The following is an 18,917-nucleotide window of genomic DNA, read 5'->3' as shown; positions in this document are numbered from 1 at the left end:
CTGTAGTGGAAATGGCCCTTGGCAGGCTGGCCTGTATATCTCCTGCAGAGAGGAGAACAGGAACTGACTGAAAGAAGAGAGAGAGAGAGAGAGAGAGAGAGAGAGAGAGAGAGAGAGAGAGAGAGAGAGAGAGAGAAAGAGCGCCCCTGTACCCCCGCACCCCACCAACCCCTACTGCAAAGCTTCTCAGACCCACAGAGCCACTTCTGGCCACAAGTTTGTTTATTTTGGTATGAGTTCCCTCTTGTCAGACTCAGGAAAACTAGACATAAGAAGGCTTCAGCCCCATGTGTCTGGGACAATGACTTTCTCAGGGGCCCTGATAGAGATGGTTTGCTCTACGTGTACCTGTGCTTTGCGTGTCGATTTTTGTAATGGAAACAATTCAGACAATATGACTTGGGCAGTAGAGCAGAGACACACCTCCATCAACTGCAGCTGTGACGTCACAGCCTGGTTTCCAAGACCAGTCAACCTGGGTCTGAACAACCTAGACACATTTCTCCTTTTCTCTCTTTAAAAACTTCTTGCCAAGCTGGGCAGTGGTGGCTCAAGCCTTTATCCCAGCACTTCAGAGGCAGAGGCAGGTGGATCTGAGTTCAAGGCCAGCCTGGTCTACAGAGTGAGTTCCAGGATTGTCAAGGCTACACAGAGAAACTCTGTTTCAAAAAACACAAAGTAAAGAAACAACAACAACAACAAAATAAACTTCTTGCCAAACAAACCATTTTCCCCTTTGGAGAATTTGTGTGATTAAGGTTGAATTGGGCATCCTTGGCCATAGAATGGAACATTCCACCAGGCTCTTGGGGACATATGCATGGTGTGGACTTGTCAGTATTTTGTGAGAGCAGAGGCAGGAGGTATAGCTCCCCAGTGTCACCCTCAGCTACCTAAAGAGTTCCCTTGGACTTTTAGGGACCTCAACTGAGACCAAATGGATCCATTTATGTTGTTGACACATAAAAGAATTTCAGGAATAGCCAATATGAAACAGAACTGAGGTATAATAAATATATTTTAGTATAGGCTTAAGCACCAGAATTAAGAGAAAGAGAGATGCTCAGAGGAAAGCATGGATGTGGGGGTCTCAAAGAACATTCATTCACAGTAAGACACTCCAGTGAGGGCAGAGGCCCCTCAACGGGTAGCCAGAACTGGCTGTTTTACAATAATCTTATTGGGTTTTTGTGGTGTTTTAAATTTTCTTCAAAAAGTTGCTAAGAAACAGGGCAGTGGTGGCACACACCTTTGATCCCAGCACTCAGGAGGCAGAGGCAGCTGGATCTCTGAGTTCGAGGCCAGCTTGGTCTACAGAGTGAGTCCCAGGACACTCAGGGCTACACAGAGAAATCCTGTCTTAATAAAAAAATTTTTTAAAGTTTCTAAGAAACCTAAATAAGCCCACCAGGTGGTTCTGAGGAGGTAACTTGTTGGGGGCACAAAAGTCTGTGTCCACAGATCACTGGGAAAATCAGGAATGTTAAACACAGAGCGGCCTCTTCACAATGAAGAAGATAAAATACCTGTGTTCCCACCCAGAAGGCTGGGAGTGGAATTTGTTAATGACCTGGTGACCTTTTTGCTCTCTGAAGAGTCAGACCTCACCCACCTTTTGCTATAGAGGCAGACCTCACCCAAATTCCCCAAAATGATCATCTCAGATTCTTCCCTCCCTAGATCATCCTTAGGGGAGATGTCTCATGTACTTTATGGCCTGCTGACCTCTATGCTATTGATCAGATTCCACACTAGATTCTAGGCCTTTTTTGCTATAGAACCCACCCTCATGGTCACATGTACTTTGTAAAGGAGTTTCTATGTAGTCACCCCTTAAGCTTTGTTGTGCATCCAGAACTGGACAGATGGTTGCCTGAAAACCTTTTTGCCAACTGTGCTTTGAAGATTTATTTCACTTTGTATATTAAGTACATAGTGTTCTGCCTGCACATATGCCTGCAGGCCAGAAGAGGGCACCAGATCTCATTACTGATGGTTGTGAGGCACCATGCGGTTGCTGGGAACTGAACCCAGGTCCTCTGAAAGAGCAGCCAGTGCTCTTAACCTCTGTGCCATCCCTCCAGCCCCCTGTTGTGTTTTAAATATGGTGACAATGACCTCCCTGGCATTAGACTCCCCCAAAGTCTGATCCAGGTTGACAAAGTCAGTCTGCAAGGGGTTTTCACTCTCATTTCTTCTAGCGCTGCTTCCCTGTGTGGCACCTACAGGGATCCCCTCATCAGCTAACACTGAAAGGAGAGAGGTCCTAACCAAAGTCAGACATAAAGTATCTGCATATGAGAATGTTACCTCTATGCCAGCGGCCTTTACTGCACACGTTAATTATGCTAGATCTTGCTTCTCAACTGACGAGAGGTTTCAATCTGACTCCAGGGGAAGGGGGTCCTTTCCTTCCCATGTCCCCATAATTTTCTGCCTCAGCCTCACCTTCCAGTTTTCCACCTGCTGAGTCCCAGGCTTCATGGATTATCAGTTCCTGAAAAACAAGCCCTACTCCCAAAGCAGTGCGTGGCAGAAAGACCTAGAGGAAATGTGGGGCGTGCCAGTGGCAGACACAGGGCACGATGTCCTTTCAACCCATCCTGCTGGTACTGAGACCTGACCCTCACAAAAGGAAATAAGGCGAGAAGGATGTGCCAGGAATGGGCACCTACAGATGGGACCAGGTTACATGAGGGAACAGGGACCCCCTTCAAGCCAACCCCCCCCCCCCCCCCCCCCCCCCGCCTGTCTCCAGAGGGCAGCAACTGGCCCCTTTCCCTGCACTTCTCAACAAGCTGGGTCCTGCAGCCTTTCCCGACCACTCTGAAAAGCGACACTCTTGCCCGGTCCGTCTGGAACCAAAGGACCTATCATATTGCTGATATTGATTAGCCTCAGCCACAAGACCTGGCTAAAGGCTGCTGAGGGACTGAAGGAGGAGCCAAGGTGATGCCGCACACCCCACCCCCCACCCCCCCTGCCAGGGTTGGCTAGGCAGCTAAACCAAGAGTCTAGGTACGAAATAGAGGCCCCTCCCTCCCATTCCTAGGTCCGCAGCTTAGAGCACCTTGAAGGTGCTCCCCATCCACCTCCCCGAGGCTGACCACTGGTCTAGTCCTGTGTCCCTCTTGTCATTGGGCCTCCTGTGTTCCACAACCCGTCCCTGCTCCGCGGCCAGGCTCCTTGGTCCCTGAGGGTCATTGGGGTTATTGGCCCAGTGCCAATCCTGGCAGGCTGCAGCTGTGCAGTAAGCTTCCTTTTCTTCACGCAGCCCTATATGGGCTCAATTCGCCCATATGACCCGTCTGAGACCCACTCTCCCTAGAATCCTCTTGGTCCAAGGCTTCTAGGCCCTGGTCACAGTTCCACCCCAAAGACCTGTCTGGCTCTGAACTCAAATGACCTATCCAGATCTTGCCCAGGGTAGAGGGGGGCAGAGGCAGGCAGCTTTCTGTGAGTTTGAGGCCAGGCTGGTCTACAGAGGGAGTTCCAAGATAGCCAAGACAACACAGAGAAATCCTGTCTCAAAAAAACAAAACAAAACAAAACAAGACAAACTGAAAATGCGAATGAGGAATACACACCAACAGTGCCCGCATACAGACTGTGGCTACTCCAAACCACTGCATGGAGATGGCAGGACAATGAGCCACTCCTGTTCTGCTCTCCCTGTGGATGGCACCTACCTGGCCTTCATGTCTCAGATAGTCCTGTCTCCCCATACACTTGTCTTCTGAAAGCATACACCAGGGACCAGCAAGATGGTTCAGTGAACAAAGACGCCCATTCCCAAGCCTGAGGACCTGAGTTTGATCCCCATGACCAGCTCTGGACCGTTGTCCTCTAACCTCAACAAACCCCCTGCAGTCCATGCACATGCATGTGCACACAAATGAACACACACACACAAATACATCAAATGTAATACAAATTTCTAAAAACTAAAAAATAAACCAAAAGTCAAGCAGAACTCATCACATCCTGTTGAAAACACACAAGACAAAGTCTGCCTGCCCTCAAAAGGCCACTTTCAGCAGGGTGTGGTGGCTCACTTATTTAATCCCAGCACTCGGGAGGCAGAGGCAGGGGGATCTAGTTTGAGGACAGCCTGGTCTATATAAAAAGACCCTGTCACAGGAACAAAAACAAACAAAGACTACTTCCCACTGTCCCTGGATTAGAGGTGGCCCAGCTGGAGAGATAGAAAAAAGGAACAAGCTGGGCAGGGCTCATGAGGGTTGGTACTGCTTGGGAGAACCAGAGGGGATTGAAGACCTGGCATGTCAGATGGAGTTGCTTCCTGCGGTGGGCAGCCCCTGGCCTGGCACAGGTCCCACTAATACACTCAAACACATGCACTGAGGAAATGTGTATGCATAAACACGAACATATCTGTACCACAGATACACACATTTGCACATGCTCATATAGAAACATGAACACATGAATTTACATGTACAAGCACATGAACAAGTAAACACATACTTACCCACATAATACCCACAGATAAACACATATACATACAACATACACATAGTATATGAGTTTGCTTCCTGTTGCTGTGATAAAACACTCCAACCAAGGGGAGATGGTGGTGTTGGGTTTTTACTCTTTTGGGGGATCTGCCACCCAGCTACCAAATAAATCACATGTGGAGGCTTATTCTTCATTATGAATGCCTGCCCTTAGCTTGGCTTGTTGCTAGTCAGCTTTCCTTAACTTTACATTACCCCTTCTACCTTATACCTCTGGGCTTTTTCCTTTTCTTCCTTCTGTAATCTTAATTTCACACTTACTCCATGGCTGGCTGTGTAGCTGGGTGGCTGGCCCCTGATGTCCTCCTCCTTCACCTCTCGTTCCTTCATCATTTTTCCCCCCGGATTTCTCCTTCTATAGATTCTCTCTGCCTGCCAGCCCCACCTATCCTTTCTCCTGCCTCACTATTGACCTTTCAGCTCTTGGTTAGACCAATCAGGTTATTTAGACAGGCACAGGAAAACAGCTTCACAGAGTTAAACAAATGTGTTACAAAAAGGAACACACCTTAAAATAATATTCTACAACAGGAAGGAAAGGATTATCTGACTTATATTTTACAGTTCATCTTTGAAGGAAGTCAGCATAGGAATTCAAGCAAGAATGGTAGCAGACACCATAGAGGAAGGCTGCTTCCTGGCTTGTTCCCTGGCTCACTCCCTAGCCTGTACTCCCATAGCTTTCTGACACAGCCCAAACACACCTAAGGATGCCCAGGGATGACACCGCCCACAGAGGGCTGGGCCTTCCCACATCAACCATCATTCAAAGCAATGGCCCCACAGACCAACCTAACCTAGTCAATTTGAGGTTCCCCTGTCTCAGGTGGCTCTAGGTTGTGTCAGGCTGACAGCTGAGGTGAACGAGGACACATACATATATACTTGGCTCTCCACTCCTTGGAGCCTCCCACTATACCAGTAAGGACATGGACTCGTGATCAGCAAAGGAGTTCAGTCAGAGCTCAAAGTGTGCCCAAAGCCCTATCCACCCTCTAACTGATGAACTGGTTCTGGAATTTTGTCAACACAAGACAACGTTGCCCTTTTATAAGAATCTAAGCTTCTAGTTTTGTGCAGTGGCAACATTTCAGGGACACAAGGAATCACCTTCAGGGTGGGGCAGAGACCTCTTTTTCATCCCTAGAACCTGCTATAGGAAAAACACTTAGTCCCGGATGCTAATTCATACTTATTGCAGAGACTTCAGGAAAAATCCCAGGCCAGACACAGGGATGCATGCATGGGTGCATGTGCATATAGACAGACACACACACACACAGAGAGAGAGAGAGAGAGAGAGAGAGAGAGAGAGAGAGAGAGAGAGAGAGAGAGAGAGAGAGAGAGAGTGAGAGAGAGAGAGAGAACCATGGCATTTCAGCCCTGGGTACCTCTAGTTAGATTCAAGGTCAGGTTGCAAGGCCTGCATCCGCAGGTGAACAGAGGTTGGTTTATACTCCCCTTGCCCAAGGCAGGATGTTGATCCTTTCTCAGGAAGGGACAGGTAGAGTTGGGAGCTAACAATACCTAGAGTCAGGAGCCAACAAGTCCAGAACTTTTTATTTCAGGTTATTTTTATAGTACTGGAAATGTGAACAAGGAATTGCATGAGCCACACTACCATCCAGGCCGGTGCCCTGTCTTCACCATGGAGAGACCATACCAGACTAATACCATGAGTATGAGCCCCTCTAGTCCAATGGAGAGGGCCTGCAAATCCCTAGAGTCAGAAATATGGATGAGCTTCCTAATTTCTGGGGTCCTGGTAGAAAACAGCTCTGTCCAGAATCCTGTCTTGAAATGAAATATTGGACCTACTTGGTCCATAAACACCCCTGAAGAGCTGGAGGATGGCAATGAAGGGACCTGACAGTAGCCTGTCCCTGCCGTGGCCGGGCCTGGGAGAGGGGACACTTTCAAGATCTCCATCTACACTAAGACTGGAGCCAAAGCCACAGTGTTCCAATCACAACCTAAGAGAGGCCTGAGGAGGTTGGTTGTAAGGAACCGTGTGTGGAGAGCAGCTCCAAGGCGCGCGATACCAGAACACTAGGGCCTCTGGGAGTCGGTAGCTAGACTGAGTGCTTCTACTAAACTCCAGACTTATAAAAATATGTCTTTATTTATATTTTATATGTGTGTGGGTGTTTTGCCGCCATGTGTGTCTGTGCACTCTGTCTGTGAAGCGCCTGTGAGGGCCAGGAGAACTTGAAGGATCCTCTGGAACTGGAGTTACGGTTGGTCGTGAGCCACCAAGTGAGTGCTAGGAACCAAACTGGGGTCCTCTGCAAGAGCACACACGCTCTTTAACGACTGAACCCATCTCTTCGGCCCCCCCACCCCCCGGGGTCCAGAGTTTTTACAATAAATGCCGTTATTGAGAAGCAATTCATAACCTACCTTATACTCCAGCTATTAAAAAGTGCACATACAGCCGGGCGGTGGTGGTGCACGCCTTTAATCCCAGCACTTGGGAGGCAGAGGCAGGCGGATCTCTGTGAGTTCGAGGCCAGCCTGGGCTACCAAGTGAGTTCCAGGAAAGGCGCAAAGCTACACAGAGAAACCCTGTCTCGAAAAATCAAAAAAAAAAGAAAAAAAAAGTGCACATACAATAAAACCTTCAAACTCTAAAGAGAAAATGTAAATGCTACCATGAACTTTGGTGTGTACATATCTGTTTGACTCTTGTTTGCTTTTTAGGCAAACGCTTCACTTTTGACAGGCACAACCCGCAGCTACTCCTCCTCCTCTTCCTCGATAAACTCTAGCTTTGGATATGTGTAGAGAGCTGCGTACAGCCGCACCCCAAAATGGCGCTGGCTTCCGCCTTCCACCCTCCTGCCGGTGAGTGCTCTCTGTGATGAACAGCTCCATATTTGGCTTGGCATCATGACATGGCTTGCTCAGGCAAAGGTGCACCAATTCGATAGCCTCACGTGGCATTAGCAGGTTGGTGAAGCAGGACCTATATAAGGTTGGGACAGAGCTCCTCCAGGGGAGAGAAGACACTTGTTAACGGCCTGAGTCAACAGCTTGAACAAGAGCTCGGTGTTGCGGTTTCCTTGCTGGTTGAGGAAGCAGAGACAGATACACACCTAAAAGTCCAACCCTAGGTCACCTGGTAACTAAACATATACCTGTTTGAAAAACTGCCTATGTATCAGCTGCTCCGCCACTGTTTGCCTGCAAGAACCCCAGGTTTGTGTCTCCACATTCTTACTACTATTTACTTAGGATGAAAGCCAGCCTTGATGCTATCTAGTTTTGATTTGCATTTTCCGGATAACTCATGATGTGCTTGTTGGACAATTTGCACAGTTGTGTATCTCTACAGAAGTCCATGTAGACCTTTTCCTACTGCCCAGATGTTTAAGAAAGAACAAGTGCTGTGCAGTTTTAGGTACCAGGACCAGATGTAACCGAAGCTCCCAGTTCATGAGAAGAGAGGCGTTTCCCACGGTCCTGGTGAGCTCCAGGGAAGAGGAGGAGGCTGGGGCCGCCAGACTGCAGCCATTGTGCTGTCCAACTGTTCCGGGAGGGAGGGAGGGCTCCTTGGACGTGCCACTGAGTCCTCATGGGGGCTGCAGCTTCACAGGTTCACTTTTGTGTCCTGGCACCTCCTCGCAGTTGGGATCTCGTGGCTCCCGGGCTGAGCAGACAAGAGACCCTTCCCTGGTTCCCTGAACTTCCTTGCTTCGTTTGGTGGGCCCAGGCACCTCAGTAGAGGTGAAGATCTGAAGATCGAGGTGAGCCACCCTGCTACTCAGCCCTCCCAGAGTCCGGCTTCTCCTCCTCTGGCTTGGTCTGCTCTAGGGCCCAGATGCCTGTTTGTCGGATGGGGGATGCAGCCTTTCCCAGCAGCTCCACTACACCAGACAGAAAAGATCATTTAGATCTTTTCCTACTGCCCAGATGTTTAAGAAAGAAAAAGTGCTGCGCAGTTTTAGGTAGCAGGACCAGATTACTGAGAATGAGGATGCTCTAGCCTCTAGGGCATAGTAGCCTCTATGAATTCCACCCACTAGCTCAGACAGTGGAGCCAGCCTGGTTTGGGCTTGACTTTCTAGGCTTCTGGGCCTCATGCTGATCCCCTGGCCCACAAGTCCCTCTCTGCCCTCCAAGTGCCTTCCTGGCTCACTCTCCACCATCAGCAGGCCCCAGGAACCCAGTTTCCGAGGGGTAGGGCTGCTTCTCCACACTAAAGAGGTTGTCTGTCTGTCCTGAGTCTGTTCTGGCTTCTGACCCATGAAGGTTCATCCAGGACACTTGTCTCATGGAGCTGTGCATAAGAGAGAGCCCTGGAGGAAACCACTGAAATCTGAACTCTGGCTTTGCTGTGGGTTCCTGTGCCAAATATCCCAGAAGTGGGGGCTTGTGTTCCCTCCCCAGCCTTGGTCCTCAGCCAAGGAGGGCAACAGGATGTCCCAAGTAGCCAAGGGCTACACACAGGAATTGACAGTGTGGCTAGTACAGGACCTGCTGTAGGCTGCCTCCTCTCTCCAGGGCCCATGGCTCCAGGGAGAGACAGACAAGTGAGCCACAAAGTGAACACTGGGTCTGTGTCGGTGCAGTGGTCAGTCAGGATGTGTCAGGACTAGCAAGGCAAGGTCACTTTGAAGGGAGAGCATTAGCAAGTGCTGGAGGCAACTAAGAGGACCGATCTGTCTGCCCTCAGGATCATGCCATCAGCATTTAAAGAGGTAGTCAAGAGTGCCATCAAAGAGCTGGACTCAACAGGAGACCTCATCCCAGTGGACAGCCTTCGGAACTCCACCAGCTTCAGACCCTACAGCCTCCTGAGCAGGAAACTCTCACGCTCATGGTTCTGGAAATCCCGATATAAGTGTGTCAACCTGTCAATCAAAGACATCCTGGAACCTGGTGCTCCAGAACCAGGTATCTCTCTCCCTGCTCCCCAGATTGAATAGTGGGCTAAGCCCAGCCTGTCCTCCTCCTGGGCTCTATCAGCTCTGCCCCCTTCCTCTGCTCGCTCTGTTCCTCTGGCCCCAGTTCCAGAGGAAGGAGCTCGTTAAAGGACCCACAGCTACAGAGGAAAGGCAAGGCAGTGGGTAGTGTAATGGAACCTTAGAGTCAGTCTTGCCTCAGAACCCGAATGCTGCGGCCGCTTCCAAATCTCTGATGCCGCCGCCGGGAACGTGCAGGGTCGCATGGCGCTGGAAAGCATGGACCAGTGGAAGATTGCTGGCGCGGCTGCCATATCTGGCAGTCACAGTGCATCCATGAACGTGTGTATACTGCGTGTGACTCAGAACACCTGGGTGGTCATGCATCAAGAGAGGTGAGCCGCGGGCAGGGAGGAGGGCTCTCTGACCTTGAGCCGCCGGCAGGGATGATGGCTCTCTGACCTTGAGCAGTGGGTGCTCTCTGACCTTGAGCCGCCGGCAGGGATTAGGACTCTCTGACCTTGAGCTGCTGGCAGGGATGAGGGCTCTCTGCCCTTGAGCCGCCGGCAAGGATGAGGGCTCTCTGACCTTTAGCCGCCGGCAGGGATGAGGGCTCTCTGACCTTGAGCAGCCATGCTCTTGGGAAGTCTGCGGGGTGCCGGGCATCAGGAGGGTTCTGAAGCAGTGTCTCTCAGCACTGAGCAAGGGAAGTCCCAGAGGAAGGGAGCGCTATGAACAATGGCAGGTTGGGAAGGATGGTACTGGAGCCAGTAAGGCTCCCTTGCCAGGGCTGTATCTTGAGGATCAGGCTGAGCTCACAGCTGCTATGGGAAAGGAGTGAAGTGGACTGGGAGCGTTTATGAACAGTACAGAATGGACTCTCTCCACAGGTACATGTGTCCACTTCTCTGTTTGAATCTGTCATACTCCCATATCCACCACCTAGACACTGGTGGTTGTTTTTTTTTTCTTCGAGACAGGGTTTCTCTGTGTAGCTTTGTGCCTTTCCTGGAACTCACTCTGTAGCCCAGGCTGGCCTCAAACTCACAGAGATCCGCCTGGCCTCCCCTAGCCTTTCCATCCCACCTGTCATCAGGGGGTAGAAAAGGGAGCTAGTCTACGGTGGGCAAGCCCAGCAATCTTTCTGTAGGCACCTGCAGCAGCCTGAACATAAAATCCTGCAACAGCTTCGGAGTCGGGGAGTAGATGTGTTCGTGGTGACAGAGGTGCTGCAGACAGAGGAAGAGATGCAGGTCACCCTGACCCATGCCCGGGAGGGCTCAGGCCAGTTTGCACTGCCTCGAGTCACATGCTTGCAGGTGTGTGGTTAGCCCTAGGCCCTGCCTTGAGCACAGAGCAATGACACAAATCTTAAGAGGCCAGGGAACCGCCTCCCATGCAGCAGCTGGTCTAGGCTCTTCCAAGACCCTTGCAGAAGCAACCCATAGCCTCACTTGCCCAGTGAGCTACAACCGCTAAAGCCAGTCACCAGTGCTCACCCACAGTTATTCGCTGTACATCCCTGAGCCTCTATCCATCCTTCAGGGTGAAGGCAAGGGCCACCGAAGCCGGAAGAAGATGGTGACCATTCCTGCAGGGAGCATCCTTGCATTCCGGGTGGCCCAGCTGCTCATTGACCCTACGTGGGGTGAGTGCAGGGTCAAGGGCCTGTCTCTAGAGCCCAGACTACCTGGCCAGGAAGCAGGAAGTCTGGGATGTTTCAGCTCACCAGGTGATGTAGTGGGGGCATCTGGCTGCATGATCTCCCAGACAGGGTGGTCAAGGGTGCCAGGTGCTGATGTGTGGGTGATGGGGGCAATCCCTCATGAGGTCCCAAGAGCCCTGTTGATAAGGGGGTTGTGACCTGTTTGCTTTTTCCTGATGCCAGATATCCTTCTCTTTCCTGACGATGAGAAGAGGACCTTTGAGCTCCCCTCATCAAGTAAGGCCCCTCTGGTCCCACATATCTGTTACCTATGGGGTGTTCCATACTCAGGGCATGAGGTGGTCAGCCTCCAGTGCAGGTGAGTGCACACACACACACACACACACACACACACACACACACACACACACAATGGGTGAAGTTGTTGGGCCTGTTTGGCTTTCTATCTGCCCTGGGCTTGCAAGCAGAAGAGGAGAGACGGAGCTGGGAGGATCCAGGACACATCTCAGCCTTTTCCCCTTCTGCCCTCTGAATGCCCTGCCCAGGCCACAGAAGAAAGGATGGCCAGAAGCCGCGACCTTTGAGCATGATTTCCGGACTACAACACAAGCGTGGCAAATTCAGGCTCCTGACTGGTCAGTACCCATGTGTCACCCTGAGACTCCTCTGCTCCCTGAATCTACCCTTCCTACTTCATGTCCCCCAAAACCTCATAGGCATCATCAGGTGGTGCTGCCCTCTGCCCCTAGAGATACAATCCATGAGGAACAGGTGATCAGAGAAGACCTCTCTTGTATAATATTAGCGGGACCAGCCTCAATATTATATATCCCAGGGTCTCAAGAGAGAACTACTCACTGTGAGGACTATTTTCGAGAAATAGAATCTCAGCACACCGAGCTCTATCGTCCACTCGCTTTAATTCCTCTGGCATTATTCCTTTATACACATATAATTCCTTTATACACATATAATTCCTTTATACACATATAATTCCTTTATACACAGCTTCAGTTCTGTTCTCATGCCTAGCTCCTTTCTTGCTTGATTTCTCTCTACACTTATCTAAGTTCTATCTTAATTCTCTCATCTTAGTTCTGCCTCATCTAGGTCCTTTTCATCTTGTTTCTACTCAGCTAGGGCTTCCCCATCCGGCTCTTCCTCATCTTCCATCTCATTCCTCTAGTCCTCTTCTAGCCCTTCAATCTAGTTCTTCCCTGTCTCAGTGTGTTCCTCTCAAGTTCTTACCCATCTAGTTCTTCCATTCTCTTTTCTCCATCCTGTGCCCTGGAAGTCCCGGTATATGACGGGAGGGTCCAAGCTAAATTGTGTAAAGCTGTTACTTAACGTCCACCTCACCTAGGCGGTGTCTCCTTGTGGAATTTACCATAAGTCAGGAGACTTGCAGGTGGGCTGTTATCATTGTTAGTCCTCAGAAGTTGGGCGCCCCCCTGGGTGGTGTTTCCTGTAGTCCTTGAAAGTGGCTAAGGGAGATAGATATCTGATTCCAGAGAAAGCCTTTCCCTGAGGCTGTTCTCCAAATACCTGGAATGTGTATGTCCAGAGAGTGATCAGTCCACATTGTTAGCCCTTCTTAGGGGAAAGTCAATTGGGAAAACTATGAAGGCACACATGATTTTCATAACAGAATACAGCTGATATATAACAAGCCAAGTAACACCAAAAACTCCTTGGGATTTGGCTTCCTCTGGAGGAATTCCCCGATTCCTCCAGGTAGTGACTTTGCCATAACCAGCTGAGTTCTTATGATATATTCCTGCGGCCTGCAGCTGACTTCAGAGGCCTGCGGGCAGAGGTGAAGGATAAGTCTGCAGAACTGCGGCACTTCGAAATGGAGTTAAGAGAACAACTACTAAGGGACATTGGGAGACTCTTAGACGACCAACCCCACATGGAAGCCTTGGAGGCCTCAGTGAGTGAGGGTGGGTTTTGGGGGTGGACAGGGCCTACCCAAGCCTGCCCAGCCTCACTTACCCCACCTGTGCCTCAGCTGGAGCAGGGCCTGTGCAGTGGCGGGCAGGTGGAACCTCTGGATGGCCCGGCAGGCAGCATCCTCAAGTGTCTGGTGCTTCCCTCTGGAGAACTGGTCCTGAAACTTGCTGAGCCCATCTCCTACCTGTTGGGAGCACTGACTGGTGAGCAGCCCCTGGAGGATTAGATTAGCATGGGACAGGTAGGGAAAACTGGGTTTCATTTGGGGCATTCCAGAACTCTCTCTCAGTCCCAATCTCTCTCCTCAGCGCTGACTGAAACCCAGCAGAAGCTGCTGGCTGAGGCTCTGGAGACAAGGATGCTGTTGAAGCAGCTGGAGCTGGTGAGAGGCCATGGCCCTGGGGATGTGGCGGGGCCCTGGGTACATCCGGGAAGGCTGACACTGGCAAGTGCTGCAGAGCCCTGGGGCTCAGGCTACAGGTCCACCACCTACAACCTCTCCCCCTCCTCTGCTGGTAGGTGGAGCATATCTTGGAACAGAGCACCCCATGGCAGGAGCCAAGCTTTGTGTCCCTGCCCCTCAGCCTCCTTGGGAACAGCTGGGATGAGGAGGCTCCCACCTGGGTCTTGCTAGAAGAATGTGGCCTAACGCTGCGGGTGGACACCCCCCAGGTGCACTGGGAACCAAAGTCTGAGGGTCCCATGTGTGCACTCTATGCCTCCCTGGACCTGTTGTCAAGTCTATGCCAGATGCCTTCCTAGCCTGTATGCCCCCCTCCCCCTCCAGCCGGGGCAAAATCTTGCCTGGCAAAGCCTTACATGGAAAGCTAAGGGCCTAACTCAACCATAGGGCTAAAATGCAATGAAGCAGGCCCAGGAGTTGGGAAAACTCAATAAATGTACAAAGAAAAGAATAGCAACCGAGTTGTGTTTGTTGGTGTTTGTTTGGTTGGTTTTGGTTTTTTAAGACAGGGTTTCTCTGTGATGCCCTGACTGTCCTGGAACTTTTTCTGTAGAGCAGGCTGGCCTCAAACTCACAGAGATCTGGCTGCCTCTGCCTCTACAGTGCTGGGATAAAAGGCATGCGCCACCACTACCTGGATGTGACTGCGTTTTTCAGGGGTCCTGGATCGTTGGCAGGATGGGTAGGGGTGGGGTCTGCCCAGACAGAATCAAGATGGCTATGAAGGTCATCACCTCACTCCTGCCAACCTGTGAGGCCGGAGTGAGCCTGCCCTGTTGTGTGACAGATTTTTCCCAGGGAGACAAGAACAAACGTCTACTTATCCCAGTTAGAGAACCAAGGACAGGCCAAAACATGGATATAACCAGAGTCCAACTTGGTAACCAATTAATTGTATTGCGATTACTCACAGGAATATGGGTGAAGAGCAGAGATAATGACTCAAAGACAGCCACAATGTAGCTAGAGTTTTCCTGCCTTGCCCACAGTCAGGACAAATCTCTGTCTCCCGCCAGTCCCACAGTAGCTCAGACCCAACCAAGTAAACACAGAGACTTATATTGCATACAAACTGTATGTTCGTGGCAGGCTTCTTGCTAACTGTTCTTATAGCTTAAATTAATCCATTTCCATAAATCTATCTCTTGCCACGTGGGTGGTGGTTTACCAGCGTCTTCACATGCTTCTGGTCATGGCGGTGGCTGGCAGTGTCTCTCTGCCTCAGCCTTCAGCTTCCCAGAATTCTCCTCTCTCCTTGTCCCACCTACTTCCTGCCTGGCCACTGGCCAATCAGTGTTTTATTTATTGACCAATCAGAGCAATTTGACACACAGACCATCCCACAGCACCATAATTCCAACAGGCCTCACCAGCATGGGTGACAGGCCGTAAAATCCAGAAACCTGGGGCACACTGCACAGCCTACAGACAACTCACCAGCTTAGAGTGACATTTTCTTTCCTTCCTTCCTTCTTTCTTTCTTTCTTTCTTTCTTTCTTTCTTTCTTTCTTTCTTTCTTTCTTTCTTTCTCTCTCTCTCTCTCTCTCTCTCTCTCTCTCTCTCTCTCTCTCTCTTTCTTTCTCTCTCTCTCTTTCTTTCTTTCTCTCTTTCTTTCTTTTTTTTTTTTTTTTGTGGTGGCACACACCTTTATTTTATTTGATTTTCCGGAGCTGAGGATCAAACCCAGGGCCTTGTGCTTGCTAGGCAAGTGCTCTACCACTGAGCTAAATCCCAACCCTGAGAGTGACCTTTCTAGGTGGTTCCATTGGTGCCTCTTCCAGGCAGCTCAGCTTTGTGTCTGCCAGGCAGTTCTGTTGGTCTCTGCTTCTGCTGGGCAAGTGGCCTTTCTCCGGGAGTGACTGTTTGCAGTCTTTACCGTTCATCTACTCCTGCGGAGGCCTGGGCCTGGTAAATCTGGCTTACTTCCTGTCTTGAACTTCCTTGAAGGATGGACACTGCTACACAGCACCTGTGGGGGGACATGGTCACACCCCAGCGTGCCCCCCACACATACTTTCCTAGGAAAGATGCACAGAACAGGTCAGGAGCCAAGTCTAGGCTTAGGTCAGGATGACCCTCTGCTTCAGGGGATTTGGGGCACACAGGTAAGGTAGCAGACCCATGCTCTGTGACAATACCACAGGCATACAAGTGTGACCTACGGACAGGCAGGTTCTGGGAATTCAACAGATTTCATGGCACGGGGGAGTCCATTCTTCACAGGGTGTAGCAGCCCATGGGCTTTGTGATTAGGGAGAGATGTCCCTAAGTGATGTGGCCAAGATGTTATGGTCACCCCTGGGAACTTGTACAGCCAGGAGAAACGTGTTGGTCCTTGGTGGGGGCCACACCCCCTACACAGTGTAGCTCAGCCATAGCTTGCCGAGAAGAGGAAGAAGCAGCAGAACCCCCTTCTTCGCGGCACATCTGTAGCAGGAATCTTAAAAGTTCTTATTAATAAAATCAAACCTGAGGCCAGTTATTGGGGTGAAATGCTGGAAGATCAGAGAGACGGCTAAGCTCACCTGGCCAGCTTCTCAGCTGGTCCTGTTTCCTCAGACTGGAAGCCTCCGTGTCCTCATCCCAATGGCTCTCAGCTGAACTGTGCTGCTCAAAACCTGAAAGCTTAACCAGCCAAATGTTTAACCAGCCAAATGCTCAACCAGCTAAATGCTGCTTGTTTCTGGTCCTCACGCCTTATATACCTTTCCTTTCTACCATCACTCCCTGGGATGAAAGGCTCACTTTCTAGGATTAAAGGCGTGAGTCTCCATGCTTGGCTGTACCCTTCAACAGATGGATCTCTGCCTCTGGAATGCTAGGATTAAAGGCGTGTGCTATCACTGCCTATCCTCATGTTTAATATTGTGGCTGCTCTGTCTCTGACCCCACATAAGTTTATTAGGATACACAATATTTTGGGGAACACAATACCACCACACACATCGCAGACATGCAACTTTCAGGATTTATTCCGCAGACGGGACTGAACATCACACTGTAGCTGGAGCATTTTGTTGGGGTCACTGTTCTGTGAGGAGACACCATGACCACAGCAACTCAGATCAGAGAGACAAAGGAGAAAGCCACAACCACTTAACTCTACTGAATCCTCAGAATAAAAAAAGGCCAAGCTCCTGTCCCCGCCCTGCCTTATCACTTTCTCTCTCTGCCCAGCCACATCACTTCAGGTTTTCTCCTCCCAAGTGCTGGGATTAAAGGTGTGTGCCACCACTGCCTGGTCTCTACTGACTAGCTCCCTACTCTGATCTCCAGGCAAGCTTTATTGTTAGAGTACAACTAACTATCACCACACAAGGACTCTCTACTATGTAGCTCAGGCTGTCCAGGGGCTTGTCATATAAACCAGGCTGGCCTCAAACTCACAGAGATTCACCTGCCATTGCCTCCTGAGTGCTGGCACTAAAGGTGGGCACCACCATGCCAGGCTTAGTTTCCTTCTTTAACATGGAGAAATCAAGTTTTTTCAGAACAATTTGTTAAAGGGGTGTCTTTTTTTTTAATGTATGTTTTTGAACGTTTTATCAAAAATTAGGTGTCTGTTCCCTTAGGCACTGATTCTTTCAAAGCTATGAAGGGAACTTTACTAAATCTCTTTCCCTCTAAAGAACTCAAGATTCAAAGCTTAAGGTGGAATTCTGCTCCTCAGAGAGGCTGAATAGCAAGTAGCTCACCTCCTTGCCTTGCTCACATCCACCAAAAAGCCCTCATGTTTCTCCTGGACCCTACGTAAAAACCCTTCTCCACAAGGGTTCTTCTTACCATTTCCTGTCAGCTAGTTGCTGATGCAGCCTCTTGACCACAGGTGAATTATATTTAATCAAACACACCTTTGCATCATTAAACAAATGTTCCAGAGCAAAAAAAAAAAAAAAAAAAAAAAAAAGGCCTAACATGGCCCAGCAGTGGTGGTGCACATCTTTAATCCCAGCACTTGGGAGGCAGAGGCAGAACTAGGTGATTTCACTGAGTTCGAGGCCAGCCTGGTCTACATAGTGAGTTCCAGGAGAGTCAGGACTGTTACACAGAGAAACCCTGAGTCTGTTTTGTTTTGTCCCTCTGTATAAAACTTAGTATCCAGTACTGTGATACCTCCAGCACCACCAAGAATTCCTCTAGCAGTCTGGATGCTTTTGTGCTTCCATATGAATTCTAGAATTACTGTTTCTAGGAGAATGTCACTACGTGCTTGATGGGGATTGTGTTGAATCTGTAGATTAGATTGCTTATGTAATGTAGTCATTTCCACAGTGTTCATTCTGTCCACCAATGAGCATGGGAGATCTCTCCACCTTCTAGGGTCTTCTTCACCGAGGTATTTTCTGTTTTTGAAGCTACAGTTAATGGGATTTTTCACCATTTTTTTTTATTTGTTTGTGTTTGAGGATATTGGTTTTAAGTTTTAAAACTACATACACTATTGATTTAAATTTTGTGTGCGCGAGCGTGCGTGTGTGTGTGTGTGTGTACATACCTGCATCATAAAGATTCTGGTAACTTGTATTTCATTTTCACTTAGTGTTAGAAACTTTCACATTGCATCCTTGATTTCTTTAGTGACCCACTGGTCATTTAAAGGTGTTATTCAATCTCCATGTATTTGTACAGTTCCTGTTGTTTTTCTTATTACTGATTCCTAACTACACTGTAATCTGATAAAGTACAAGAGCTTATTTGATCCTTTTTTATTTGGAAAGACTTGGTTTGTAGTCTTGGAGAAGTTTCACCGTGTACTGAGGAAAGTGTGCATTCTGTGTCTGTTGGATGGACTGTTCTCTCGTTCCATTTGTTCAGTCCACTTCTTCTATTGCAGAGTTCAGCACTGAGGTTTCTTTGGTTACCGGTTTGGATGCCCTATCTAGAGATTAGCGTGGGACGTGAAGCCACCCACTATTAATCTATGTGGCCCTATCTGACCTTATATGTCCATTAGTGTTTGTCTTATGAAACCCAACATTTGCTGCCTTCATATTTCCAATCACTACATCTTCTAGATGCACGTTTCCCTTTCTAACATCCAGCAGCCTGCTATAGAGTTCTGTCAGGAAGCTTATGAGATAGATGAGCCATATCAGTTGTACTCAGCTTCCTTTCATTTGATGGTTTGCTTCCCCTACTTGAGAATCATCCCTGGAAATCTTGAACAATGCGTGTGCTGCTTGGAGAAAATACATGGCTGGATCTAGTTCTACAATCTAATTGATCCATCTCCCGTATTGGTATGATTTATCTATGTAGCTTAATTTTGAGATATGTGTACAAACCCTTGTAACTGTTACTGTTTTGTGATCAGCTGGATTGTTGTTTGTGATTTTCTTCCCTGTTAATATCAGCGGATTGCTGGCCTGCTAGACTGGGTTGGTGGGGTCCTT

At 49.3% G+C, this 18,917-nt stretch overlaps 1 protein-coding gene across 10 annotated transcripts; it reads left to right on the top strand.

Annotated features, from left to right (window-relative positions):
* Positions 1 to 7,533: 7,533 nt before the first annotated feature.
* Positions 7,534 to 13,981, top strand: LOC102922130 (gasdermin-D-like). Of its 10 annotated transcripts, none has more exons than XM_076565142.1 (13): positions 7,534 to 7,736; positions 7,933 to 8,003; positions 8,166 to 8,284; positions 9,214 to 9,434; positions 9,645 to 9,837; positions 10,593 to 10,761; positions 10,988 to 11,090; positions 11,331 to 11,384; positions 11,654 to 11,743; positions 12,899 to 13,041; positions 13,120 to 13,264; positions 13,370 to 13,443; positions 13,581 to 13,981. In XM_076565142.1, the coding sequence occupies exons 4-13, from the start codon at positions 9,218 to 9,220 to the stop codon at positions 13,821 to 13,823; spliced, it is 1,431 nt and encodes a 476-aa protein (XP_076421257.1). In that variant the 5' UTR covers positions 7,534 to 7,736; positions 7,933 to 8,003; positions 8,166 to 8,284; positions 9,214 to 9,217; the 3' UTR covers positions 13,824 to 13,981. The 10 variants fall into 10 exon arrangements, with proteins under 10 accessions (XP_076421257.1, XP_076421255.1, XP_076421252.1 ...); XM_076565140.1 differs by having other exon boundaries at positions 7,857 to 8,003; XM_076565146.1 differs by having other exon boundaries at positions 7,535 to 7,736; positions 7,904 to 8,003; positions 8,251 to 8,284.
* Positions 13,982 to 18,917: the final 4,936 nt, after the last annotated feature.

This window comes from Peromyscus maniculatus, chromosome 2 (genome assembly GCF_049852395.1).
Source record: "Peromyscus maniculatus bairdii isolate BWxNUB_F1_BW_parent chromosome 2, HU_Pman_BW_mat_3.1, whole genome shotgun sequence".
In the NCBI taxonomy this organism is placed as follows: domain Eukaryota; kingdom Metazoa; phylum Chordata; class Mammalia; order Rodentia; family Cricetidae; genus Peromyscus; species Peromyscus maniculatus.
Note: the sequence above shows the minus strand (reverse complement) of the source record. Positions and strands in the feature narration are given on the sequence as shown.